Source organism: Oncorhynchus kisutch, linkage group LG3, assembly GCF_002021735.2.
Source record: "Oncorhynchus kisutch isolate 150728-3 linkage group LG3, Okis_V2, whole genome shotgun sequence".
Taxonomy (NCBI): Eukaryota; Metazoa; Chordata; class Actinopteri; order Salmoniformes; family Salmonidae; genus Oncorhynchus; species Oncorhynchus kisutch.
The window spans coordinates 59,612,986-59,638,607 of NC_034176.2; the positions used below are offsets into that span (position 1 = coordinate 59,612,986).

A 25,622-nucleotide genomic window follows, 5' to 3' on the forward strand; every position below is an offset into this window, starting at 1 on the left:
ACCTTGAATTATAAACTACACAATTTACATCCAATCAAATACTTTCTGTATTTTCATTCATTTGTAAAGTTGCATAGACCTGCAATATTAATTGAAGAGCTTTATAGGTCAATTCAACAAAAAAAATGCGTGAAAGAAATACGGAATGTCCTGTTGATGAAGAGGGGGGGGGGGGGGGGGGGGGGGGTTGAAATGAAACTACGTGGAAACAACGTTGATTTAACCTGTTTTTGCCCGGTGGGTTGTGCGGCGAGCACGAATTTGTTAAACTCAACACTGAGCCAAAGATAGTTAAGAGTTTTCCTGCACAACAGTAGGCTACTCATCTCAGAGAAGATGATGCTCTTTGCTGATTGGCCCATCTCCGTTTCCACCCGCTGGTGCTACTTACGGTCTGCAGGAGCTGACTGTCACTGTTCACTGTAGAGAGCACAGTCAGCACTCCGGCGATTTGCTACCTGTTTCAGAAAGACGCACGAGTGCGCTTTACCTCTCCAGGCACAGCCAAATGGACCCGGCGGACTAGACGTGATTACATGTAAAAGGCACCTAAAGAAATCAGCAATGTCTTACAGTTGCATTATCCGCTGCCACAGGTTATTACTTCTGTGTTTGTTGAGGAGGTAACAGAGGACATTGCATGCCAACATGGATTGCCTTTTTCTTTTGATATGGACTTTGCCTATCCCACTTGTCAGCTGCACATCAGTGAAGATTTTATCCACTCTGTGGTTCTGGAACACATTGAAGGCAGGTGACAATTAACTGTATCATCAGATATACTTTTAAATTGCAGTAGGCTGCCTGTTACACTACACTGTTGCGCTTGTTGTGCCATTAACTTGTTGCTACCTGTCGTTTTGCAGACGCTGCATATCTACTGCTCACATTCCATTTACTCTGTTTCGTCCACTTTTGCCAGTGACACCAGTGGACTGAATCATGGTTTGTATTTTGCACGGGCCGGTTGTTTACTTCTCTCCATAACTGATAAGACAATGGTTACTAACAACATTGTAGTCTGCAGCAGTCTGTAACTTTTACAATCTTTTCGAATGAAACAATAACAAAGCTACTGTTCAGAAAGAATCAAACGCATTACTTGTATGTGTTGTGTCAGGTTTATCGATGAGTCACCAGGTAAAGCGCTCATGGTGCCTTGCGCGCATACTGCCTCTCTTGTCTTCTTGGCTGGTAAATTTAAGCCACGCGCGTTTGCCGGTGAAGGAATTCCCTGCAGAAGCGGCAGTTTCCTCCTTGAGCAGCCGGCAACGGGGCGGGTAGAGTTTAGATGATTTACATTCTTTGATTTACCAATGAGAGTGGATGTGACTGTAAAAAAAGATTTGGATTTGTTTCTGGGCGTTCCTTTTAGGCCTACGTGGCGTCTGATACTGTTCCTAAATGATGGGTGTCTTTGTGCTCTTATTGAATAACTGTTTATTAGATTAATATAGGCTATGGTAGTGGAATAAGGTTTACAACTTTTGGATCTGAAACTTGGTTTGATTATGAAAGACCCGAATACACAAGCCAGTATGTTATCAAATTCTCCCCTCATAAGTCACTTAAATATTATAACACTGTTTGATCAATTATACCGTGATCAGTATAAACAGACGGAGTTGAAGGGAGGGAGTTGAAATGTGTGCAAATGCTTGTGCCAATAAGATTAACTTATTGGATGTGGGTTTGGTGGTGACCTTTTCTGTGGTTCTCCCCCAGATTACATGTTTGTGACGCCAATTGAGGTGGATGCTCGGGGTGGGTATGTGTCCCACGATATGCTGCGGCGAGGCCGGAATAAGAGGTCCCTGTCGTCCATGGGGGGCCCTGTACACTACAGGCTCTCTGCCTTCGGGAGGGACATGCACCTGGACTTACAGCCTGCCATGGTAGTGGCAGAGGGCTTCACAGTACAGGTACTGGGGACAGAGGGCATCACCACATTGGCACAGGAGCCAGCCCATCAGGACTGCTTGTATCAGGGATTCATACGCAACCTCACAGCTTCCTCTGCAGCCATATCTACATGTTCTGGCTTGGTAAGTGTCCCCTTGAGTCGTTAAACGTTACCCTGCGTCAGGAAACATACACCTGTTTTTTTTCTCTCGTGATTTAGATTTGTCTTGTGTCAAACCACCTTTTATGTTATGCAAAGTAAGCAATGAAAGAGAAAAAGAGTGTGTTTCTGTTTCTGTGTGTGAGGAAGAGAGAGGGGTGTGTGTGTGTGGGAGTGAGAAGGGGGGGGGGGGGGGTGGGGAGAAGAAGGGAGGAGAGTGGAAAAGAGACAGTTCTGTTTTAAAAAAAGTTGCTGGCCTTAGTGTCTCTCTCACTCTTTCCTCCCTTAGGCAGACAAGCAGATCACATGTCCCACCCCGGACACTAGGCCTCCATAAAACATGCCTTTATTTTTGCCAATAGCCTCTACCTCCTTTGCTCCTTGCTCTTTTGTCCCTTGTTTGCCCTGCTTCCCCATCTCCCTTGTTCAGTGCAATTAAACCCTGAGTGAAGTTTCAGCCGCTTGGCTGGCAGTGCTAATCTTTGTATTGTTCTTTTCATTAGTAGTAGTTTCTCCACAATTAAACAGCAGTGACCCATTATTTTTAAAACTGTGCAAGGACACAATGTAATTTGGGAGCAGACGCATTTGAATAGACTGGAAGGACTCTTTGATCTGTTTTTCTCCTCCCCAGTTTTTCTCCTCCCTAGTTATCCTTTTTTCCTTTCCCAAGGATGACCCGAGGGCCATCAGAAATGCACTTAGTCTATCGTTTCTTAAAATGTGCTTCTACTTTTAGATTTCAGATGGAAGGGAGGGAGAGCCACATTAAAAGACCTACTTTTACAGTAGTACATTAAAACTGAATAAAGGAAGAGAGGAAAATGCACAAGAAAGAAGGTCTGTCTGTTGCACTGAAAGAGTGCATAGCCTGGAGGAGTTTAACCCCACATGTCATCTCCCCTTCACGAGGAGCTTTGGATTAAGTACAAATGAGGACCCATTCATCCCCGTTGATCCTCAGCAGCTTCTTTTGCCTAGAAACAGAGGATAACTGGCAGCCTGTTTGGGTGAGAGCTAGATTTTTTTTCTGCAAGAAGAATGTTAATTCCGTGTTTAGAGTGGCACTCCGAGGGAGGATGGTTGCTCTCTCTATGGGCCGATGGAGGCCCTCTTTGTGGTAGTGTAGGTCTCCACTGCTGGCACACAGACAGACGGCCGGTCAGAGAAGCCCCGGCCTCCACAGTCCGCCCACGCTGGTCCTCTTAACTACTGTTTGGGTGCATCATGCCCCAGCAGATGGAGGGGGATTCTGTTTTTAAATCAAGAACAGGCAGACTCTGTATTAAGACCGGGGATAGGGGATTTGCTTAGTCAACCCTGAATAATTTAACATGGTGTTTTTAATTACACTCCTCATGAGAAGGACATGTACTTCCTTTGTGTGTCGAAAGTATTTTCTCTTTTTCTCTTTTCTGCTGACCTCAAATGACTTGAAGGCATCGGTTAAAAAAAATAATTGTACAGGTATTGCTGGTTGCACACAGGAGTTCTCTGCCTGCATTCTCTGTTCCAGAGGTCCCGGTGGTTGACCTCAGCAGCTCCCTCTTTCAGGGTCATGCTGGCCTCAGTTCCTCTGTAGTGCAAGTTCAAAGCTGCTCTCCCATTCCTCTGTGAATGCAGGGAGAGATAAATTAGAGCTCTGCTGTCCTCCCCAGGTCACCGCTCCGTACACTGGGTGACAGAGCCAGCCCTTCCTCACAAGGATCAGACCCCAAGAGCTGAACTGAACTCAACAAGAACAGTAGGCTTGGATGCACTCTCTGAGACCTTCATTAATATGTCATTTATTATCTTATTGGACGGCGGGATCATTGGTGTGTGGGCCAGCTATATTGTCTGGCTGTTGAGCCATTAGATTGCCCCTTCAGCGGATTCCGGTTCTCTGGCTAAGCGTGTCCGACCATGACAAACTCAGCCATGACCTTTCCCAAGCCCCCTCTTCCACGTTAGGATGCATGTCTCTTTAGTCTATACAGTTACAGCCATACCTTCGAAGGTTTTAAGTGCTAGCTGAGAAAACGATGAAACACGTTTCTGATAAGACTTCAAGTTCATCTAGGGGGCATATTTTATGTGGTTGAAATAGTCTGCTTGCATAAAAGTGTCAAAGATAACACGTTACGCACGCATTCACATTTTCTCAAGAGATGCTGAAAGAAAGAAATCATATTTCTCCACTCCTGTTCCGAGACAAAATTAACATTTGTTGTATAATGTTACTGCAATAAATGCATAATTCTGCTAGAGTTAATATTATATTACTCTACATGTGAGAGGTTATAGGCCTACAGTCAGTGTCCAGATTGCAGTTATTATTCCATTTAACCCATATGAACTTCAATTAGGAATATTCTGTTTATTTACAGATACAGGGATACTCGTGAACGGGATATCAAAGGTTCATGTAAACAGCTTATCCCGAGTAAGACCAAAAGCGGGATATGAGCTACCATCCGGAATACTGTGCGCATGTAAACGTGGTCTCTCTGAGACATCTCTCTTTTCAGTGTTTCCTGTGGTATTAAAGCAGGTCACTCTCTCTTAGGTAACCACATATATTCTGAGAACAGGTTTTTGTTGTTCTTCTTTATTTTCGAAACGAGGCTGGGAGGGCTAGGTGTATTCTTTTCCCACAACCCCTGTAGAGTTGTAGACCGGTTCTAATTAGGGAGGTAATTGAGTCTGTTTTGATGTGTACTAGGGGTCTTTTTTAATGACCCCCATGTACTAGGGGATGAGTGTGAAAACAAACCTCCCCTTTTCCTTTCCTTTCTCTCATTCCCCAGCTTGTTGCTCTCTGACACCTCAAAGGAGGCTGTTTATTTTGCTCAGGGTCTTATTGCAGGGACAGTTGTGATATCCTTTAACAATGATCTGAGGAAAGGAAACACGTCAGCAGACATGCACATTTGACTGTCTCAACAAGGTGTAAGTCGTAGGACGTTCCACTGTGTGGAGAAAAAAAAAGACACTCATTCTCTTCCCGTGGTGTGGTATCCGTCATATAACCGGTTTAGTGGGATTATTTAAATAAAATCAGAATTATAGTCCTACATATATTACTAAACATGAGTTATAGGTGATGTAGTACTTTTCTCTGTAGAGTGTCATATTTAAATGTTGTGCACAGGCCTGAAAAAAAACAAGATGGCTGATGCTCAGTTCTTTCTCAGCACCTCATATGACCTACTGTAAACCACAACTCTCTCTGCTCAGTGTCCCATGGGCTCCATCTCCCCACAATGGGCTCCATATGGATGCAGGGCGTACAGGGCGTAGGGCTGAGTCTGACACATGATGAGAAATTCTCAGGTAGGACTTTGGGCATTTGTACTTGTCCATTTTCATAAGAGGACTGGACAAATTGGAACGTCTGTTGAAACTCTGTAGTTACCCTGGCTCCCTAGTCCCACTCATAACTCATAGGCTGTTATGCCACATACGACGTGAGCCGGTCATGTTGTGAGCGCTGCGGAGGGAGATTCCCTGGTGGTCTCCGTGGTGACAATGATGTAGTGCCCACCGCTAGATGCCAGTAGGAGAGGGAGCCAAGCCCTTGCCATTCTGCTCTTGTCACAGGCATTGTGCTCGGGTTTCTCACACAAGACGAATGAGGAGTGTTGAAGTGGTCGTCACTTCACAAAGCAGAATCCATACATATTCCTCGACCCGTCTGTGTCAGCACAATAGATGCAGTACCCCTTTTGTTAGACAATAAGTTATTTTCCGACAACGGTTCTGGCTTGTCGTTGAATGAGGATGGCGTTTTGACCTGTATGGCTGCTTTAGTGAACAATTTTTCTCTGTATATAAGACGTGCACAAACATGGTTGCAGAACAGACCAAATCAACATTTATTGGTTGCAGATATTGCAGATGTTATCACAGGTGCAGCTAAATGCTGGTGTTTCTAGCTCCAACAGTGCAGCAATAGGTAGCAATACAAAATAATACACACATAATCCAAAAAGTAAAAAATAAAGAAATTAAGAAATGTCGTAACGAATCCAATTAACAACCCAAATAGCAATGTAACAGTAATCCAAATGCAACCTACACTGGATGAATTTACGCAAGGAATATTCTAGGAATGATATGTACAGCAGTAGATACAGTGCCTTGCGAAAGTATTCGGCCCCCTTGAACTTTGCGACCTTTTGTCACATTTCAGGCTTCAAACATAAAGATATAAAACTGTATTTTTTTGTGAAGAATCAACAACAAGTTGGACACAATCATGAAGTGGAACGACATTTATTGGATATTTCAAACTTTTTTAACAAATCAAAAACTGAAAAATTGGGCGTGCAAAATGATTCAGCCCCCTTAAGTTAATACTTTGTAGCGCCACCTTTTGCTGCGATTACAGCTGTAAGTCGCTTGGGGTATGTCTCTATTAGTTTTGCACATCGAGAGACTGAAATTTTTTCCCATTCCTCCTTGCAAAACAGTTCGAGCTCAGTGAGGTTGGATGGAGAGCATTTGTGAACAGCAGTTTTCAGTTCTTTCCACAGATCCTCGATTGGATTCAGGTTTGGACTTTGACTTGGCCATTCTAACACCTGGATATGTTTATTTTTGAACCATTCCATTGTAGATTTTGCTTTATGTTTTGGATCATTGTCTTGTTGGAAGACAAATCTCTGTCCCAGTCTCAGGTCTTTTGCAGACTCCATCAGGTTTTCTTCCAGAATGGTCCTGTATTTGGCTCCATCCATCTTCCCATCAATTTTAACCATCTTCCATGTCCCTGCTGAAGAAAAGCAGGCCCAAACCATGATGCTGCCACCACCATGTTTGACAGTGGGGATGGTGTGTTCAGGGTGATGAGCTGTGTTGCTTTTACACCAAACATAACGTTTTGCATTGTTGCCAAAAAGTTCAATTTTGGTTTCATCTGACCAGAGCACCTTCTTCCACATGTTTGGTGTGTCTCCCAGGTGGCTTGTGGCAAACTTTAAACAACACTTTTTATGGATATATTTAAGAAATGGCTTTCTTCTTGCCACTCTTCCATAAAGGCCAGATTTGTGCAATATAGGACTGATTGTTGTCCTATGGACAGAGTCTCCCACCTCAGCTGTAGATCTCTGCAGTTCATCCATAGTGATCATGGGCCTCTTGGCTGCATCTCTGATCAGTCTTCTCCTTGTATGAGCTGAAAGTTTAGAGGGACAGCCAGGTCTTGGTAGATTTGCAGTGGTCTGATACTCCTTCCATTTCAATATTATCGCTTGCACAGTGCTCCTTGGGATGTTTAAAGTTTGGGAAATATTTTTGTATCCAAATCCGGCTTTACAACAGTATCTCGGACCTGCCTGGTGTGTTCCTTGTTCTTCATGATGCTCTCTGCGCTTTTAACGGACCTCTGAGACTATCACAGTGCAGGTGCACTTATACGGAGACTTGATTACACACAGGTGGATTGTATTTTAGTCATTTAGGTCAACATTGGATCATTCAGAGATCCTCACTGAACTTCTGGAGAAAGTTTGCTGCACTGAAAGTAAAGGGGCTGAATAATTTTGCACGCCCAATTTTTCAGTTTTTGATTTGTTAAAAAAGTTTGAAATATCCAATAAATGTCGTTCCACTTCATGATTGTGTCCCACTTGTTGTTGATTGTTCACAAAAAAATACAGTTTTATATCTTCATGTTTGAAGCCTGAAATGTGGCAAAAGGTCGCAAGGTTCAAGGGGGCCGAATACTTTCGCAAGGCACTGTATATTATGTCAAGAATCTGGTAAATATGCTGTGTGCATAAACAGTGTAACTAAAATGCCATGTACATTAGTAGAAATATTAGTATGAGCTATGTCGAGAACACAGTATTTAAATGCACAGTACACAACCCCATAGCAAAATGGATAGAATTGCAGGAAATTAGCTTCCTGAGTCCGGAATATAAATGATACATACGTATGTATGTGAATGGTGGGTATAGACAGTATGGACAGTATGTGAATAGAAAAGGTGTGTGTGTGTGTGTGTGTGTGTGTGTGTATAGCAGTAGATTCTTTATTTATCGAAGTTTTATTTGATCAGGGAGTCATACTGAGACCAAGGTCTATTTTACAGATGAGCCTTGAATTACAGAAATGACAGAAAATACACACATCAAAATATAAATACAAAATGCAAGTAGAAAGAAAAACACATTCATCAATAAGAAGGTCCTCAATCAGCTATATAGGATGAGCCATGTCTAGAATACAGTATGTACATATAAAGTGGGTAAAACAGTATGGAAATATTATTAAAGTGACTGGTGTTCAATGACTGTACATAGGGCAAAAGTCTCTTAAGGTGCAGGGTGGAGTACTGGATGGTAGCTGGCTAGTGACCGTGTCCGAGGTTCAGGGCAGAGTACTGGAAGCAATGGAAACAGTAAAGATGTTAGCTTAAATTGAACACAGAACCATATACAGTATATCCCATATTTACTTCAATTTCCTTTTCCCCCTCATATCCTCTCCTTTTCTCTATTTCTGACCTCTGGTGAGTTTGGGAGGGACTGACTGCCTGAAATAGTGGACTTCCCAATTTGGCCACCTGCTGAGTCATCATCCACTGTCAGAGGAAGTTGCTTGGTCCCAACTGGCCTGACAGGAAAATGAGGTGAACCTTGCCCATTTCGATTCAGCTGATAAGGGGGCTCTATAACATCATTAGCCATGGTGTTTCCAGGCCCACCTGTGCTTTATTTGGAGAACAAGGGCTGCTCAGTGGGTGTCTATGCTCTTTAAAGGCAATTAGTGACGCCACACACTCTGTGGAATGCTCTAGGCTAACGCTGAGGGAAACTCAAATCATTATTGGCCAGGTCAAATGATAGACACGGAGACATAGGCCGCTCACACAGACGAGGGCTGTATTTTGGACTGATAATGGCCTGTATCCTTTTACCATAGCTGACAGACACTGAGTGATGTGGATGCTCTGGTCTGTATTCGCCGACACTGTGGTCACATGTAACGCTGAGCTGGAGTGCAGATGTGTTTTAGAGCTTTATAATCACTGGGTTTGGGTTTCTCACACATCTCTCTCCCAGTCTTTAACAGCATGTAAGCACTTACTAATTCAAAATATAATGTCATGGTTGGGAGCCTTAAAAGCAGCTACAGTTTACACAAAGACAAGCTAATTACGTTTTCCCCCGCAACAGATCCTAAGGAACGAGCTATAAATTGTGTCTCGCACTTACACTGAAGACATGCATGGTCGAAATGTGTAAGGTTACATGTGTGTAGTCACAGGCCTCAGAAAACCACATGAAAGCCAAAGCAAAGTAATTTTGTAAAAGCTTCCATAGGAAAGTCCTCTGAGACCATTGGTGTATTTGCTAATTCCCAACAACATAGACGGTTGGGTTCGGAAAACTGTCTCCTCAGAGTAACCATGTGCATGTTATGCTGTAAACTGAGAATGGTGGTGGTGGTGGTGGGGGGGGGGGAGTCGTCTGATGTCTGCAGGTCTGAGGAGAAATAGACTGGTGTTTAACAGAGGACATCTCCCTCTAATCTGTGTAACTCTTACAAGTGTACATTTAAGGAAATCACTAGAGGTCTGCCACATCAATATTACTTGAAGTCTCAGGACCTGGTGTCTCTTTGCTCCCTGTGAAATTCCATAAATCTCAAGTACCTTTCAGAGGATATATGTTGTCATGAATAACATCCATTTAACAGCATGTTACTATACATAGCAAAACATGTATTAAATGTAATGCCGGAAATAATACAGTACATTGAGGTATGTACCTGATATCACCTGATATTACTATCGGTATCTGATATTAGTGATATTTTATGGCTACTAGTATGCTTAAGTTTTCTTTGCAAGTTGTCCCTCCAGTGTTCTACTTTTACATTTCATCTGGCAGTTCTTCTAGTCTTCTCAGGACTCTCACAGACATACAGTTCAGGCAGAACAAGAAGAGAGACGCACCACATCCCGACAGATGGAATCAATTTCCTCCCATTATCAAGCATAGGCACCTCCATATGCTAACTGCTGGAAGATGTTGATAGATATTTTACAGTGAAGTTTGGTATGTTTCTGAGACAAATGGAATACATGTGTGATAATTGAGTGTGAGGTGGTGTGGGGGCTTGGCAGACAATGGGAAGCGCTAGCTAGCTAACAGTGGATTTCCTCCAGGGTGTTGGTTAACGTTTGTTGTGGGTTAAAGGGGAGCAGGCACATCACAACAGGAAGTGGCTAGCGAGATTCCAGGCTAATATGCTATTAGATTTACACAGATAGGGATTGGAACCTGGAAGAGGTACTTTGTCTCCTCCATCTTTGTCTCTTTTACAGTTTCAGTCTGTGTGAGTAATTCGGTCGCTGTCAGATTTGTTAATATTGCTACAGGCTTAGTTCAGGGTAGCTTCACAAAACATATGCAAATGTTAAAAATGGGCTCATCTGGGATGAAGGACTACTGTCGCCACTGCAAAAATGAGCAGAAAACATTATCTTTATTGATGTAATGCATAGCAGAGATTTATACAAATAGCATCCATATATCCATGCATAGGCCTATGTTGCTTGACAGTTTGTTGAGAGTTAGTTGGTGAGATCCCTAAACTCGTTCAAAGGGCTGGAGCAGTCACCAGACCGACCAGGCTGCCAGATCTTTACAGTGCAGTGGAAAAGTGTAATGAAATGACAGTGCGGGTTACACTCAAGTCTTGTGGCTATTAAGGAAGTGGAAGGGTTTCTAAGTCCAGTATAGCATTGTGTATCCTCCCCAAGTTTGTCAGTGTCTCCCTGCTCTCTGTCCTCACGCGGTCTACTCCTAGATTATGGCCTGTGTCGGGGGCTAGCTAGGGCTGGTTCATAAGGAGGGGTCCTGGCTGTTCTGGCTGCCCAGCTGTGGTGAAGACATGTCATACTGTTATCCTCTCTCTGTCTGGACACAGTGTTTGAAGGCATGTGGGGCTCTGCCGAGGTCACATTAGAGGAAGAGGAGGAAAATGTGACACAGGAAGGCAAGGCACACAAGGTACCCTGTGGCTCTGCCAAAATAGACGTCACTGCATTTAGTGTAAACCCCCTTTTGATTGAAACCCATCAGTCGGAAAGAGAAATCACTCTGCCTCAACAAAGCACTGGAGCAACACAGAGAACGAGGCTGACAGACATCGACGGACGCCCGATGCCATTACTGCCCATTACTATCATGGGAGAAACAGAACCAAATTTGACAAGAGCCTCTGGGTTACTCACATGGCCTTTTGATCCTCATCGGGGGAGGAAGGAGTGATACGAGGTGGTTTGGTGGTTCTGTCAGGTCCTGGGAGAAGAGGGATAGATGGGGTTATGGTGGACTTTGCCTCCCCAGAGTGCCCCTGTTGTACCTCTGTCCTGTCCCAGGAGGTGGGAGTCAGGGAGCGGATGCCTGTGCATGGTGGCAGTCTGCCATGGCTCGCCACTGTTTTCACAACAAGAGCTTCTGCATGGCTCCCCCTTTGTGCGCCTATGTTTACTTTGCCACCTGCTAGTCTGGGGAAATGTGGATCAGGAGGGTGAAGGGGGAGGTGGGTGTCACGCATAGAAAAGGGGTCATGGGGTGTGAGGGGTGTGGATGACAATGCACAGCTATTTGGGCTGGATTTGGAGAGTAGGAGGTGAGATTAGATGGCATTTCATGGCCAGACAGAATTTGTGAGGTTCAGCACTCATAGTGATGGATCTCAGACATGGTCAGAGAGTGGAATGAACTGCTTAACTTGGTCATCAAATGGGAGAAAGGACAGAGGTTTGGGGAAACCAAACAACAATTAAATGGCTGCATTCACCTTTCTTCACTCAGTTCTTTCTCTGTCTCATGCAATCACATAAACAAATGATCCGGCAATACATAATAATATAGTAGTGCTGACCAAAAGAAAATACATATATTTTGTCTGCCAATGCTTATCGAGTCCATTTCATCATTATTCCTCTCTTTGTAACTCACTGTGGATGAGGCCAAGTGGATACACGCCGCTACCCAGTGCTGTCTGACGCTGTCTGACCCTGCTGACATGAACAGCCACAGCAGTGAACGGATGGTCTGTCAGAGGCCAGGGTGTTTATCAGCCTGTCTGTCTGTCTGTCTGGTAGCCCTGCCAGGCGAAATAAACCAAACCACTGCTTCTTCATTCTACAGCAACACGACACGTTTCACGTACTGAGATAAATGCACGCTCAGCTAGCACAGCGCAGTGAACTCTTCCAGAACATCTTGGATGCGGTCGTTGCTGCCAGATTAATGGTAACTCTGTTCTAGTCTTATATTGCAATCCTTAAGCTGGAGGGCTGTTGCAAATGCATTACAATTGCTCAACTATAACCAACCAAAACTACACTGAACAAAAATATAGATGCATCATGTAAAGTGTTGGTCCCATGTTTCATGAGCTGAAGTAAAATATCCCAGAAATGTTCCATATGCACAAAAAGCTTATCTTTCCTCAAATGTTCTGCCCAAATTTGTAAAGATCCCTGTTAGTGAGCATTTATCCTTTGCCAAGATAATCCATCCACCTGACAGGTGTGGCATATCAAGAAGCTGATTATTAAGCAGTATGATCATTACACAAGTGCACCTGTGCTGGGGACAATGAAAGGACACTCTAAAATGTGCAGTTTTGTCACAATGCCACAGATGTCTCAAGTTTTGAGGGAGTGTGCATTTCGCATGCTGACTGCAGGAATGTCCACCAGAGCTGTTGCCAGATCATTTAATGTTCACTTCTCTACCATAATCCACCTCCAACTGCATTTTAGAGAATTTGTCAGTACGTCCAACCGGCTTCACAACCGCAGACCACATGTATGAGGTCGTGTGGACTAGCGGTGTGATGATGTCAACATTGTGAACAGAGTGCCCCATGGTGGGGGTGGGGTAATGGTAATGGTAGGCATAAGCTACGGACAACGAACACAATTGTATTTTATTGATGCCAATTTGAATGCACAGAGATGCCGTGACGAGATCTTGAGGCCCATTGTCATCCCATTCATCTGCCACCATCACCTCATATTTCAGCATGGTAATGCACAGCCCCATGTTGCAAGGATCTGTACATGATTCCTGGAAGCTGAAAATGTCATACTCACCAGACATGTCACCCATTGAGCATGTTTGGGATGCTCTGGACACCGTGTTCCAGTTCATGCCAATATCCAGCAACTTTGCACAGCCATTGAATAGGATTAGGACAACACCCCACAGGCCACAATCAACAGCCTGATCAACTCTATGTGAAAGAGATGAGTCGCGCTGCATGAGGCAAATGGTGGTCACACCAGATACTGACTGGTTTTCTGAACCACTCCTCTACCTTTTATTTTAAGGTATCTACAGTACACCAACAGATGTACTGTATATCCTGTATTCCCAGTCATGTGAAATCCATAGATTAGGGCCTAATACATTTATTTCAATTGACTGATTTCCTTATATGAACTGTAACTCAGTAAAATCTTTGGAATTGTTGCATGTTGCATTTATATTGATTTTGAGTATAAATGAAACTGTCAGCCTGTGGTGATGTTTGAAATAATATTTTACACTTCCATATAATGGTATAAATAAGGATTCTACAGTTGTATTATATGTATTATAAATGTTTTATTAATTGGAAAGTGCTCTGTATCAATATGTCAAACACACACACACACACACACGCACACACACACACACACACACACACACACACACACACACACACACACACACACACACACACACACACACACACACACACACACACACACACACACACACAGGGAGGGTGTTGAAGAAAAGCCTAGCTATCTGCCTCGGAGGATGACAAAGAGCTAATATTGGATCTTTTCAATCAGTGGTTGGCTTGCTGACAGGGTTCCATAGAGAGGCTATCTCATACATCGTAGCCCTCCTCTAACACGTGAAGGGAAAGTGAATGCCGCTGTGTTTCAGCTCTTTTCGCTAATCAAATGGATTCAGTCCCATCCAGTGCTCGCTCCGATAACAGGACCACGCTGAAGTTGAAGATTAATGGCCTCCCGCCTGACTGTGTTTTTACAGGCAGTCTCCAAGAGGTTGTCTCAACACTTTATTCCTTTCTTTGGAGTGTATTGGAATCGTTTACATGAAAAGCTGGTTAGGTAAAGAGCAGTTTTTGGCAGAGGTCTGTTCAAAGGGACTTTTTTCACTTTGAGTTTTTGAGTTGTTCTTTCTGTTGACCTGCAAGCATTTTAAACACAACTAGTTAGCAAACTTTTACCAGTTACACTCTGACTGCACTATCATATATAAAGCTCTTGCATCATGCTACTTTATATATTTTTTCACTGTATCTGACTGCTGTATCCATGGCGACTGCCAGTACTTAGGTTGTGCGCAGCAGTTTTTTTTTGCGGACGTGTTTGAGAAGTAAACTACACTGTAACTGAAGACTGTAATTTATACAGTAATGTGGGGTATTATCAACAGTAGAATGGTACTGTTCCTAGAATACTAGGGCCGGGACGATACAAGTATCACAATACTGGTTATTATTGTGACAAAGAAACAAAACACAAAGCATATTTATCTTTAGGAAAACAGCGCTAATGTTGGAATCAAACATCATTATGTTGTCATTCAGAGTCACATGTATTTATTTTCCAAGCTATAGCCCACAATATTTTTTTACTTAAAGCAGGTTTTTAAAGGACCAAAAAGTTTGGTCTACTTCATGTTTTCACTTTTGGGTACCGTACGCCAAAAACATTTTTGGGTGCATAGAATTGTTGTTTATGGCTCATTAACATATTTTGAGGCGTGCCTTGTTTAGAGGCTATATACTGTCAAATTCACAGCAACCCCTTTACAGTGTAAGAGTTGGTTCTAGATTGTCTCAGAACCCACTAACCTTCTGGGTAAGGAATCCTATGTTGAGGAACAGCTGTCCCAGACTACCTCTTGTAGCCTGTGTTATCATCCTGACAGACAGTAAGTCACATTCCTATGGGAGCCTGACCTATGGAGACACCACCTTGTCCCAGGGTTTCTTGTGTCTGTGTCTGGTTTGACATGACTCCTCTCTATTTTTATGTCCCTTCAGGCCTTATCTAAGAACTGCTGACAGACCTCTTACTTACGCCATTCCTTAACACATGACAATCTACATGACTTATTACTCATCCGGCTCTCGTCTTCATCCACCATGATGAATGTTTAATGTTGATGAATAAATCTAAGGCCCAGGGGTATCTGTGCTCTTCAGTCAGGTCTGATCCGGATGTCTGATGATGAGTACTTCATCGCCCCCTTGCCCCAGCACCTAGCTGCAGAGCACAACTACACCTCCCCGAGTGGACACCACCCACACGTGGTCTACAAACGCTCGGCTGAACACAAAGTCCATGGTGGCCAGAGGTCTGTCCACAGCTCCCAACCTGACAACCCATATCTACAGCACCATCACCAGCATCACCACGACTACCAGCACGGGAAGCTGCAGAGACAACACTTCTGTGGACGCCGCAAGCAATGTATGTAAGGGAACTTCCTTATTATTATGACTGCCTTTGATCCGCTCACATGAGAAAAACACATTACAGTCACGTGGGACTGTGTGTACAGGACAGTGGTAGTAAAGATGGTAGAGAGACATGCTTTGTAGTTTCATCACAGGAACAGAATGATAACAGTACAATGACAAATAACAAAAATGAAGGTCAACATGTTCAAATGTTCCACTACTGATGGTTTTTGATGTAATGTGTATAATGTATTTTGAAAGAAATATAGTGCTCAGATTGCACAGGGATATAAAGTAGCTGGCCTTTATTGAAATTAAAACTCAGAAGCAGCATGAGGAGTGAATGACTTTGAATATTTCCTGCTCTTTCAACGCTCTGCCGGCCCCTTGCTCTTATCAGGGAAAGGTCCAGGAAAAAGGAGGAGCTGTCATTTGAGCTCCTTTCCAAAGCATTTCTCCCCCTGTCTCCTCTTTCTCTCTCTCCATATCTCTATCCCTCCCTATCCCTCCCTACCTGCCCTCTATCTACCATATCTCTGCAGACACTCCCAAGCCCCCTGCTGAGGATCGTCTCGTCATGCCTGATGAGTTTGAGCTCCCAGGCAGGGGGAAGCGATCACCCGTCACGTCTAACAAGGTGGGGACCCTGAATGTGGAAACGCTGGTGGTGGCAGACAGGAAGATGCTGGAGAAACACGGCAGAGAGAACGTCACCACCTACGTCCTCACTGTTATGAACATGGTGAGCAGGGGAGGGACACCAGTCAGTCAGTCAGTCATCAGTCATGTAACATCTCCCAAAGTAGATTTTATCCTTAAGCAAAACCCTGGCCTTGACAAGCAATGAATGTCATGATTTCTGTATTTACTTCACACAAAATGTTAAGCAACGATTCATTTGAACCGAAATGTTAATCTACAACTGGCAATCTGGGTTGGTTTTGTTTCAGGTTTCCAGCCTTTTCAAAGACGGCACCATTGGAACTGATATCAACATTGTGGTGGTCAGCCTGCTTCTTCTAGAGCAAGATCCAGTGAGTCACATTGATCTGAGTGCCTGACAAAAAAAATCACCAGTCTCCCCAACGTCATGAATTCTCCAGTCTCCCCTTCTGATCTCTTCCTCTCTGTCTCTTCCCCAGCTCGGCCTGTCCATCAACCACCACGCTGACCAGTCTCTCAACAGTTTCTGCCAGTGGCAGTCGGGCCTGATCGGTAAGCGCCACGACCATGCCGTGCTCCTCACCGGCCTGGACATCTGCTCTTGGAAGAACGAGCCCTGTGACACCCTGGGTAAGGGGGTTTGGTGGGGGGGTTGGTAGGGGTGGGGGCGGGGGTGAAGGAGGTCAGCCAGGGCTCCTGAGGGGACTGTTGGAGATTAGATCCCTTAGTAATGGTGCTGCTGGGGGATTAGACAGCACCAGAGATCATGGGGTCACTTCCAGGGTGGGCGGGATCCTGCATGCTCTGCCAGGACTCCCTCCGGCAGGGGATTTCTCCTGCACTAAATACACCCTTGTAAAAACTCACTCACACACACACAAGTATGGCATGCATACATGCACGCACGCACACACATGCACCCACCCACACACATCTTACACCCATCCCGTTCTATTCTTCTCTTCAATAGTGTGAACGATTGGCAGCATTGTCAGATCAGTTAAAACTGAAGCATCAGCCAACTATAATTAATTCATCTCAACGGCCCTAAACCACAAGTATGTACTTTGGGACGTACAGTGTGAGGAGCAAGCGGGGCTTTGATTTAAATATGCTCTTTGTAACACAGCCCACAGCTACAATCCATAGCGTTCATGCTCTCCGTGGACCATTTAAACTGTAAAGACTGCCTTTATTGCCCTGTAACAGCAGTCTTTGCTCCCTCTAATAGCGGGATTTGCATTTTTTAGGTTGGCAATAGTAATGCCTGTATTGAAAATAAGTTTGTCGTGTAACACTGCCTGCGGCCTTCCTTTTCCCAGAACAGTTATGTTGTCTGATGGTTTTTGTAGATAGACATAGTAGCTTTGTTCGAATACATATTTGAGCCTGATATCTCCCTTACAATACTCTTTTACATTTCCTCCTCTCCTTCTTCTTGCTCTGCTTATCTCTGCAGGTTTTGCTCCTATAAGTGGAATGTGTAGTAAATACCGTAGCTGTACGATTAATGAAGACACAGGACTGGGCTTAGCTTTCACCATCGCTCATGAATCAGGCCACAAGTAAGTCCATCAATGCCCTCGCAATTAGCACTAGCCATTAGCTTTACCTTCACATGCAGCAGAATAGACCCCCATGCATTTTAGGAGAACAGGAGAACACCTAGTGCAGGTGATGAACATGTTACTATACAGCAGTGTATTCGTGGGACATTAGTCCTAACAAATGCATGCAGGCTTAGTTTTTATAGAAAGTCGTGCTTAGTTGCGATGGGACTGCTTTAATCTACAGTGCTACATCAAAGATGCAAAAAATACGGACTGAAACAATCGCATTACGCTAGCAAAGAACTTCATCTTCTCCACGACAATGTGTGAAACCATATGAAGTGCCACAGGCGATGGGTATGCTCTGTTTGTGTTTACACGTTTCCATCGAGATAAGAGGCAGTTTATATTTGACATTTGAGATTGACTTATTATGGTGAAGCCCTTTGTCTGCTTGGCACTCTCTCAACACAAACGGGAAAGAACCTGTTCCTTCGATACGCCGAGCCGGTAATATGTCAGAATTCCTGTAATTTTCATAATCACATTTGGTCAAATTAATAGGAATCATTCCCAGAATTTGCACATTGTTCAGATGAAAACCACTTCCAGGCCAAATACCATTAATCACTGACAAATTGAGGGCATGTCATTTCTAAATAGATGACGTCGTCTTTTACAGACTAGTGAACCTCAGCTATGTACTGTTCTGTAGGAGGGTAGACCTTAATGCTGTATCAACACATGCCTGGCTATAACACATCTGTTTCTAAAACAAGCGTGAGGCAATGTGTGACCCATCGCACTCCATGGAGCTTAACGAGTTTTATAAAAAAATAAAATGTTGTAAGGTTACTGAGGTAAGAGTTCAAACCTCTCTCTCTCTCTCTCTCTTAATGATCTGTCTCTCTGGCAGTTTTGGGATGATCCATGATGGAGAGGGGAATCCTTGTCGGAAAGCTGAAGGAAACATCATGTCTCCAACCCTGGCAGGAAATAATGGGGTCTTCTCCTGGTCTGCCTGCAGTCGCCAATACCTCAGCCGCTTCCTTGGGTAAGCCTTATATATTGACAACTGATATGGCTGCCATGCATGTAATGATGTGTGGTTCTCTCCTGCACCTGTTTGTGTTTAGGAGTCTATCATTCTAGGTCCCTGTCTGATTGTTTTCTTGGTTTTATTCCACAGAACAGCTCAAGCATCATGTCTGGTGGATGAGCCCAGGCAGATTGGGCAGTATAAATACCCAGAGCAGCTCCCAGGTCAGCTCTATGATGCTGACACACAGTGCAAGTGGCAGTTTGGCTCCAAGGCGAAACTGTGCAACCTGGACTTTGTCAAGGTAGCTGACACTGATAGGCACATTCTTACTGGGTTGCATGAAACTGTCTGACAAGTGTGCTACTGGGAAAACTAGGCAGGGTTTAAAACCAGTATTATTTAATTTGCATGATCTTTCTGGGACAAACCATTCTATGTCTAAAACAGCCATATTTAATCTCCCATTACAGTATTCAAAATGGGTCCAAGAGACTTGAACACAACCCTAAGGGAATGGGCCTCCTTAAGCTTCCACTATAATACATTCAACAAGACATGCATTGACATGCAAATCCAGCATGAATAAGGAACGGGTCAAGAAAAGGAGGTTGTGTGTGGGAAATCAACATCCACGCCAGTCCATCTGTAGGATTAGTGCTCATGGTATAGCCTGCTCCATTGTGTATCCCCCCATACAACCTTTTGTGTTCTCCTGAACCCCAGCCCTAAGTTTGAACCCGTCTCCTGAACCTCGACGTAGGTGACTCTACATCTTAATTAACAAGGATTTGGGATGTTTGCCTCCCCGTGTTTCTTCCCCCTGTTGGGATTCTGCGGTCGTTTCGCACGGTGCAGAGGAGAGCTAATTAGCCGCGTGCTCTGCTCTTACGGCTGGCCGTGGCACACTAGCTCAGTCAGTCTGCTGCAGAGTTAGATTAGAACGGGGGGGGGGGGGACCAGCTCTCTCACAACCCCGGTCTCGCTAGCTGTCTGCCAGATGCAATCGGGCGGCACGCCAGCGTGGCACAGGTCCACTGCCTGGCTCCCAATGCCTCATCTCTCCATACATACTGCATTGTGGGAAGAAATAAAAGATACATGAATAGCGTGTTTCAGGGAATACAATGATTGGTTTTGACAGTTTTTTTGGAAATGGGGGATATTGCGTGTAACCATGGCAGTGGGATGTTGGTGGTGTTCTGATGAGGGGAGGCAGATGCTGGACTCACTGTTTGGTGTTTCCGGTCACTCGGCAGGACATCTGTAAGTCACTGTGGTGCCACAGGACAGGTCACCGGTGTGAGACCAAGTTCATGCCCGCTGCCGAGGGCACCAGCTGTGGGACTGACATGGTAAGTGTACCATCTGTTTCCATGGCAATGTTGCCCATCGTGAACGGGATGGGAGGAGACAGGGATTTCCCTCTAACATTATCATTCAGCGTAACACACTTTCAAACACACACAGATGTAAAAACACACAAATGCCCAAGGACAAAAGACAGGTTCACTCACAAATCCACATATGCACACACCTGCAGGAGCGTTTTGTGCATTGTTAAATGTCCCATAAGGACACAAGGCTCCTATTCTTTTTCCACAGTGAAAGATGATATTGGGAGAGAAAGAAAGGTGGTGATGTGTGTGAGTGTGTGGTTTGGCTCAGACAGGCCTAGGTCTCCAGGTGTGGTGCTGGGCATTCACCCAAACCAGGAACCTCAGCACTGGGGCAAGCCAAAGATCCTACCACCGATACTAACTCAACTTTTTCCTCTCCTCTCCACCCCGCCCCCATCTCTCTCTCTCTCTCTCTCTCAACAGTGGTGTCGGCGAGGCCAGTGTGTGAAGTATGGTGACCACGGTCCGAGAGCTGTTAACGGTCAGTGGTCAGGATGGTTGGAGTGGTCGGACTGTTCCAGGACCTGTGGGGGAGGGGTGATGTACAGGGAGCGATCCTGCACCAGCCCCAGGTACAGTACTGTTAGTCATACTAGGGGGTCAGGTGTATTATTTTTAACAAAAATATCTACATATATTTTAGGATGTTGTGTATCCCTCTAAATAAATCCGAAATCATGTAAAAATTACAGTTTTGAACACAAAGCTTGTCCCAAAAATGTGGTATCTTGACCAAACGTACCCCAGGGACGGGGTAAGTTGAGCCATGGGACAGGGTAAGTTAAGCCGTCTACAAATGATCATAGGTCAGGCCCCGTTGTTACCTCATATCCCAACGATAATGCCTTGCATTACGTCTGTAATGAAAATACTTAAATTTGCTCAACTTGCTCTTGGCTCAAGCATTGGCTCAACTTACCCGATGGCCGTTTGCTCAAGTTACCCCAAGGCAAACATTTTGACTATATTAGCCCACAAAGCTACAAGGATGCACTTTCATGCAAGGTTTAGGACCTCATATTCACACTTATAGAGACCCCAACTGGTGTATAGAACTATCTTAAAATGTTCCACTTGAAACATCTAACACACCAAATTAATTTGACTTGGTAAGAATCAGTTTTTTGGACCTAACTTGTTTACCACTTTTTCCATGACTCCATGAAATTATGACCTCTTCCTAAAATATTTGGTCAAATTATTAAAGTTGTATATGGTGGCTCAACTTACCCCTTTGGCTCATCTTAGCCCACTCTCCCCTACCATAACAAGCCTAGATTTGCACTGGGTGAACTCAAGAACCCCTGGTAATACCCCAGAGAGGATTGTTACTGTGATAGTTACTCCTCCCTCTTTTGAGGCACTTTACCTTGTGGATAGATACCGATGGATAGATGAGCTTGAGGCATGATTAGCCACGTTTTACCTCAACTGTTGCTTGTCTTCGCTAAGTCTCTACCAGCACCACCATAGAACACATGAAGAGTTCCACATACAGTGTGTCTGCTCTGTGCAAACAGAACAGGGTTGGATTTTGACAGGTAAACATGGCCTTCCTCCCAGTCAGCTCCCCCTGACTTACTAACTGAGCACCTGAGAGCGTGGCCTGCCTGGCTGCCTGCCTGCCTGCCAGTTGGCTGTCAGCCCATTAAACTATTATCTGTCAGTCTACAAACAGACAGCAGGCCAGATTAAAGGGTTCTCTCTCATGCCAGTTTAACCTGCTCAGCCCACAGTGCTACTCAATGCTCTGTCTCAAGCTACTCGTCCAATCTTCTGACTTCCCTAGGAAACACAAACCTCTTCTTCTTCAAGCAGTCACAGCCGAGGCAGACACTGAACACACACAAGTAAATATAGAGACATAGCACACAAATGCCCCAACACTCGATTCTATTCTCAGGTCCAGATTAGTTTGTCAGATCTTCTGTGCACTTGGGGGCTCCCGAGTGGTGCAGTGGTCTAAGGCCCTGGTTCGATTCCAGGCTGTATCACAACCAGCTTGTTGTTGTAAATAAGAATTTGATCTTAACTGACTTGCCTAGTTAAATAAAGGTCAAATAATTATCTCTTTCCTAGATTGTTCTCAGAATACGTCTGATTGATGTCAGGTGTGCTTGTTGCCTGGTACACCCACTAGTAGTCAGATTGATGTGAAAGCTCAAGAAGAGTCTGTATTCATTTGAGATTACGACTCCCTCTGAGGGCATGTTTGGCTTTGGAGGGCTTGGTTGCATCAGAAAAGGACAAGGAGCTGAAAGAAGGAGGGACATTATTGATGGACAGGTGGTTTAGATTTCTAAGCATCTGGCTTGTTCTCAGGTTTGTGTCTTGCAGGATGGGGATGTGATCATGCCTATTGGATAACGTCCAGCCAGTCAACCACTTTGATTGCGTCAATGATATTGAAGACATCAACTCAAACCTTTCCAGTGTGTTGAGAACAACTGATTTCTTTGTTCCATAATATTGATGAATATGGTGATCTGTTAGCCACACCAATTAGACTATGATTGAGAAATGTAATTTCATAAGACTATGATTTAGAAATGTAATGGCAGATATGATTTCCAGGACAGTTTAGTGTGTGTGTGTTTGTGTGGGTGTGTGTGTGTCTGATGGTGTAAGCCCAGGTGTTTCCTCCCAGCAGTTGCAGCAGGTTGGTGGAGGACCTCTCCTCTCAGCAGAGTAATCTTCCCAGGCACAGGTCTTCCTATGCTGTCACTGTGTGTAAACTATGTGGCATGGGAAGTCCACCTTACCTTCCTCACTTACGTATGTCTCTTTTCGTTAATGGCGTAACGTCTCAATGGCTTTTTACTGGTACCTCAAATCAATACATGCAGACAAAAGCAAAAGAAATACAAAAATCCCACAAGTTGGAACCCTCAATTGGAATGGATGTAGTGGCTCAGCAAACTACATCCACTCTCTCCCCCAACAGTCTGTCCAGTCAACAAGCCATATATGTGTTGGAGGACTGACATTGGTGAGGTGCTGTCCTTTCTGCTGTACCTGATTGTTCACTTAATCCATCTTGGACCAGCCTGGGGAACCAGACGCAGACAGACCCTCATACGATGCACATTATACAGTCAGTGATTAGCAGACAGACCCTCATACGATGCACATTATACAGCCAGTGATTAGCAGACAGACCCTCATACGATGCACATTATACAGTCAGTGATTAGCAGACAGACCCTCATACGATGCACATTATACAGTCAGTGATTAGCAGACAGACCCTCATACGATGCACATTATACAGTCAGTGATTAGCAGACAGACCCTCATACGATGCACATTATACAGTCAGTGATTAGCAGACAGACCCTCATACGATGCACATTATACAGTCAGTGATTAGCAGACAGACCCTCATACGATGCACATTATACAGTCAGTGATTAGCAGACAGACCCTCATACGATGCACATTATACAGTCAGTGATTAGCAGACAGACCCTCATACGATGCACATTATACAGTCAGTGATTAGCAGACAGACCCTCATACGATGCACATTATACAGTCAGTGATTAGCAGACAGACCCTCATACGATGCACATTATACAGTCAGTGATTAGCAGACAGACCCTCATACGATGCACATTATACAGTCAGTGATTAGCAGACAGACCCTCATACGATGCACATTATACAGTCAGTGATTAGCAGACAGACCCTCATACGATGCACATTATACAGTCAGTGATTAGCAGACAGACCCTCATACGATGCACATTATACAGTCAGTGATTAGCAGACAGACCCTCATACGATGCACATTATACAGTCAGTGATTAGCAGACAGACCCTCATACGATGCACATTATACAGTCAGTGATTAGCAGACAGACCCTCATACGATGCACATTATACAGTCAGTGATTAGCAGACAGACCCTCATACGATGCACATTATACAGTCAGTGATTAGCAGACAGACCATACATGGAGCTATATAAGTATAATCCACTTTAAGAGTAATGTTGATTTTAAAATGTTTTTGGGGGCATTTAAGAGGTCTTTTTAGTATGAAGCAACCACTAAATCCTGGTTGATGTTGCGAATTGGGAATCATGGCGAATCCTGACCTAGTATTGTTAGTTTACCTACAGATCCAACATGATGTCAGTTTGATCACCCTGTTGCAGGATAACTTTTCTGCAGGAAATGTAAAACTTGTAGAGTATTTGATGTTTAAAAAGGCTTCTGAAGTTTATAATTTCCACTTTAAAATGTTCCCTTACGAAAAATGCATCAAACCCCATACACAAATTATAATCCACAAAATAGTTTACATTTCCTGTTGCTGCAGGATTATTTTCCTGCTGTAGCAATCTGGCTCAAATTAAGATTCTACATCTATACAGTATGGAGCAATGATATTTATGATATCGTTGCCCCTTTTGGGCTCCCGAGTGGCGCAGCGGTCTAAGACACTGCATCTTAGTGCAAGAGGTGTCACTACAGTCCCTGGTTCAAATCCAGGCTGTATCACATCCGGCTGTGATTGGGAGCCCCATAGGGCAGTGCACAATTGGACCAGCATCGTTAGGGTTTGGCCGGGGTAGACCGTCATTGTAAATAAGAATACGTTTTTAACTGACTTGTTTAGTTAAATAGAAATATCTAATATAAATGATACTTTACTTCTCTGCTGACTACATTCTGTGTTTCTGACAGTTTGCTGTCCATTACAGTATTAGAATCATATATACAGTAACTCCATTCTGAGCACAGTGTCTTCCCTTTCACCATTGGACTGTTGGATCTGTTTGTCTCCTTGAATCACATTTGAGCTCTGATCCGTGAGAACAGGAGAGTCGATTTTAAGCAATCTGTCAGATTATTTTGGCAGCCCAATCTCGGTATAATCTCTGGTTCTGGAGATAGATTGCCCTCAATCTGCTCACTTGTTTTGGCTATCAGACTGTAACATCCCCATGTAGTTTACAGATTAGGAGAATATGTTCTCTCCTCAAAAACCACAGAACATATTATATAATGTATTATGCAATTCTATTCAGTAAATATTCTATCTTTGTTTGCAGACCTTTTAAAACAGCCTCAAAAGTTTCAAATCATCTTGAAGAGACTGTCGATAGGGCGCTAACGCACATCTTTGCAGGTGTTGTAAAATGATTTATTTTTTATCAGTCTCATTTGAATTTTGTAGTGAGGGAAGCCCCCTCTGAACACAGCAATCACCTGGCAGAGTAAATTAATGAACAGTCTTGATAAATATGGCAACATAGGTTGGTGTTTGATAGTAAAAACCCTTTATAATGTTGCATGGGACCGGTGATGATCAGATTGCCTGTTTCACGACAGCATCTGACAGGATCTTAAAGATGCTTTACAAAGGTTTAAAACACAGCAGTTATTGGCAGTGTG

At 44.0% G+C, this 25,622-nt stretch overlaps 1 protein-coding gene across 1 annotated transcript in view; it reads left to right on the forward strand.

Annotated features, from left to right (window-relative positions):
- The first annotated feature begins 434 nt into the window (after window positions 1-434).
- LOC109874375 (A disintegrin and metalloproteinase with thrombospondin motifs 18) overlaps window positions 435-25,622 on the forward strand; it is a 47,474-nt gene continuing 22,286 nt past the window's right edge. Inside the window, exons 1-12 of the mRNA XM_031809650.1 lie at window positions 435-750; window positions 867-945; window positions 1,726-2,045; window positions 15,311-15,578; window positions 16,111-16,310; window positions 16,519-16,602; window positions 16,711-16,861; window positions 17,691-17,796; window positions 18,698-18,835; window positions 18,971-19,124; window positions 20,080-20,175; window positions 20,644-20,792. Of these exons, the coding sequence (XP_031665510.1) occupies window positions 649-750; window positions 867-945; window positions 1,726-2,045; window positions 15,311-15,578; window positions 16,111-16,310; window positions 16,519-16,602; window positions 16,711-16,861; window positions 17,691-17,796; window positions 18,698-18,835; window positions 18,971-19,124; window positions 20,080-20,175; window positions 20,644-20,792 (1,847 nt within the window). The 5' untranslated portion in view covers window positions 435-648. The remainder of the gene's footprint in view (window positions 751-866; window positions 946-1,725; window positions 2,046-15,310; window positions 15,579-16,110; window positions 16,311-16,518; window positions 16,603-16,710; window positions 16,862-17,690; window positions 17,797-18,697; window positions 18,836-18,970; window positions 19,125-20,079; window positions 20,176-20,643; window positions 20,793-25,622) is intronic.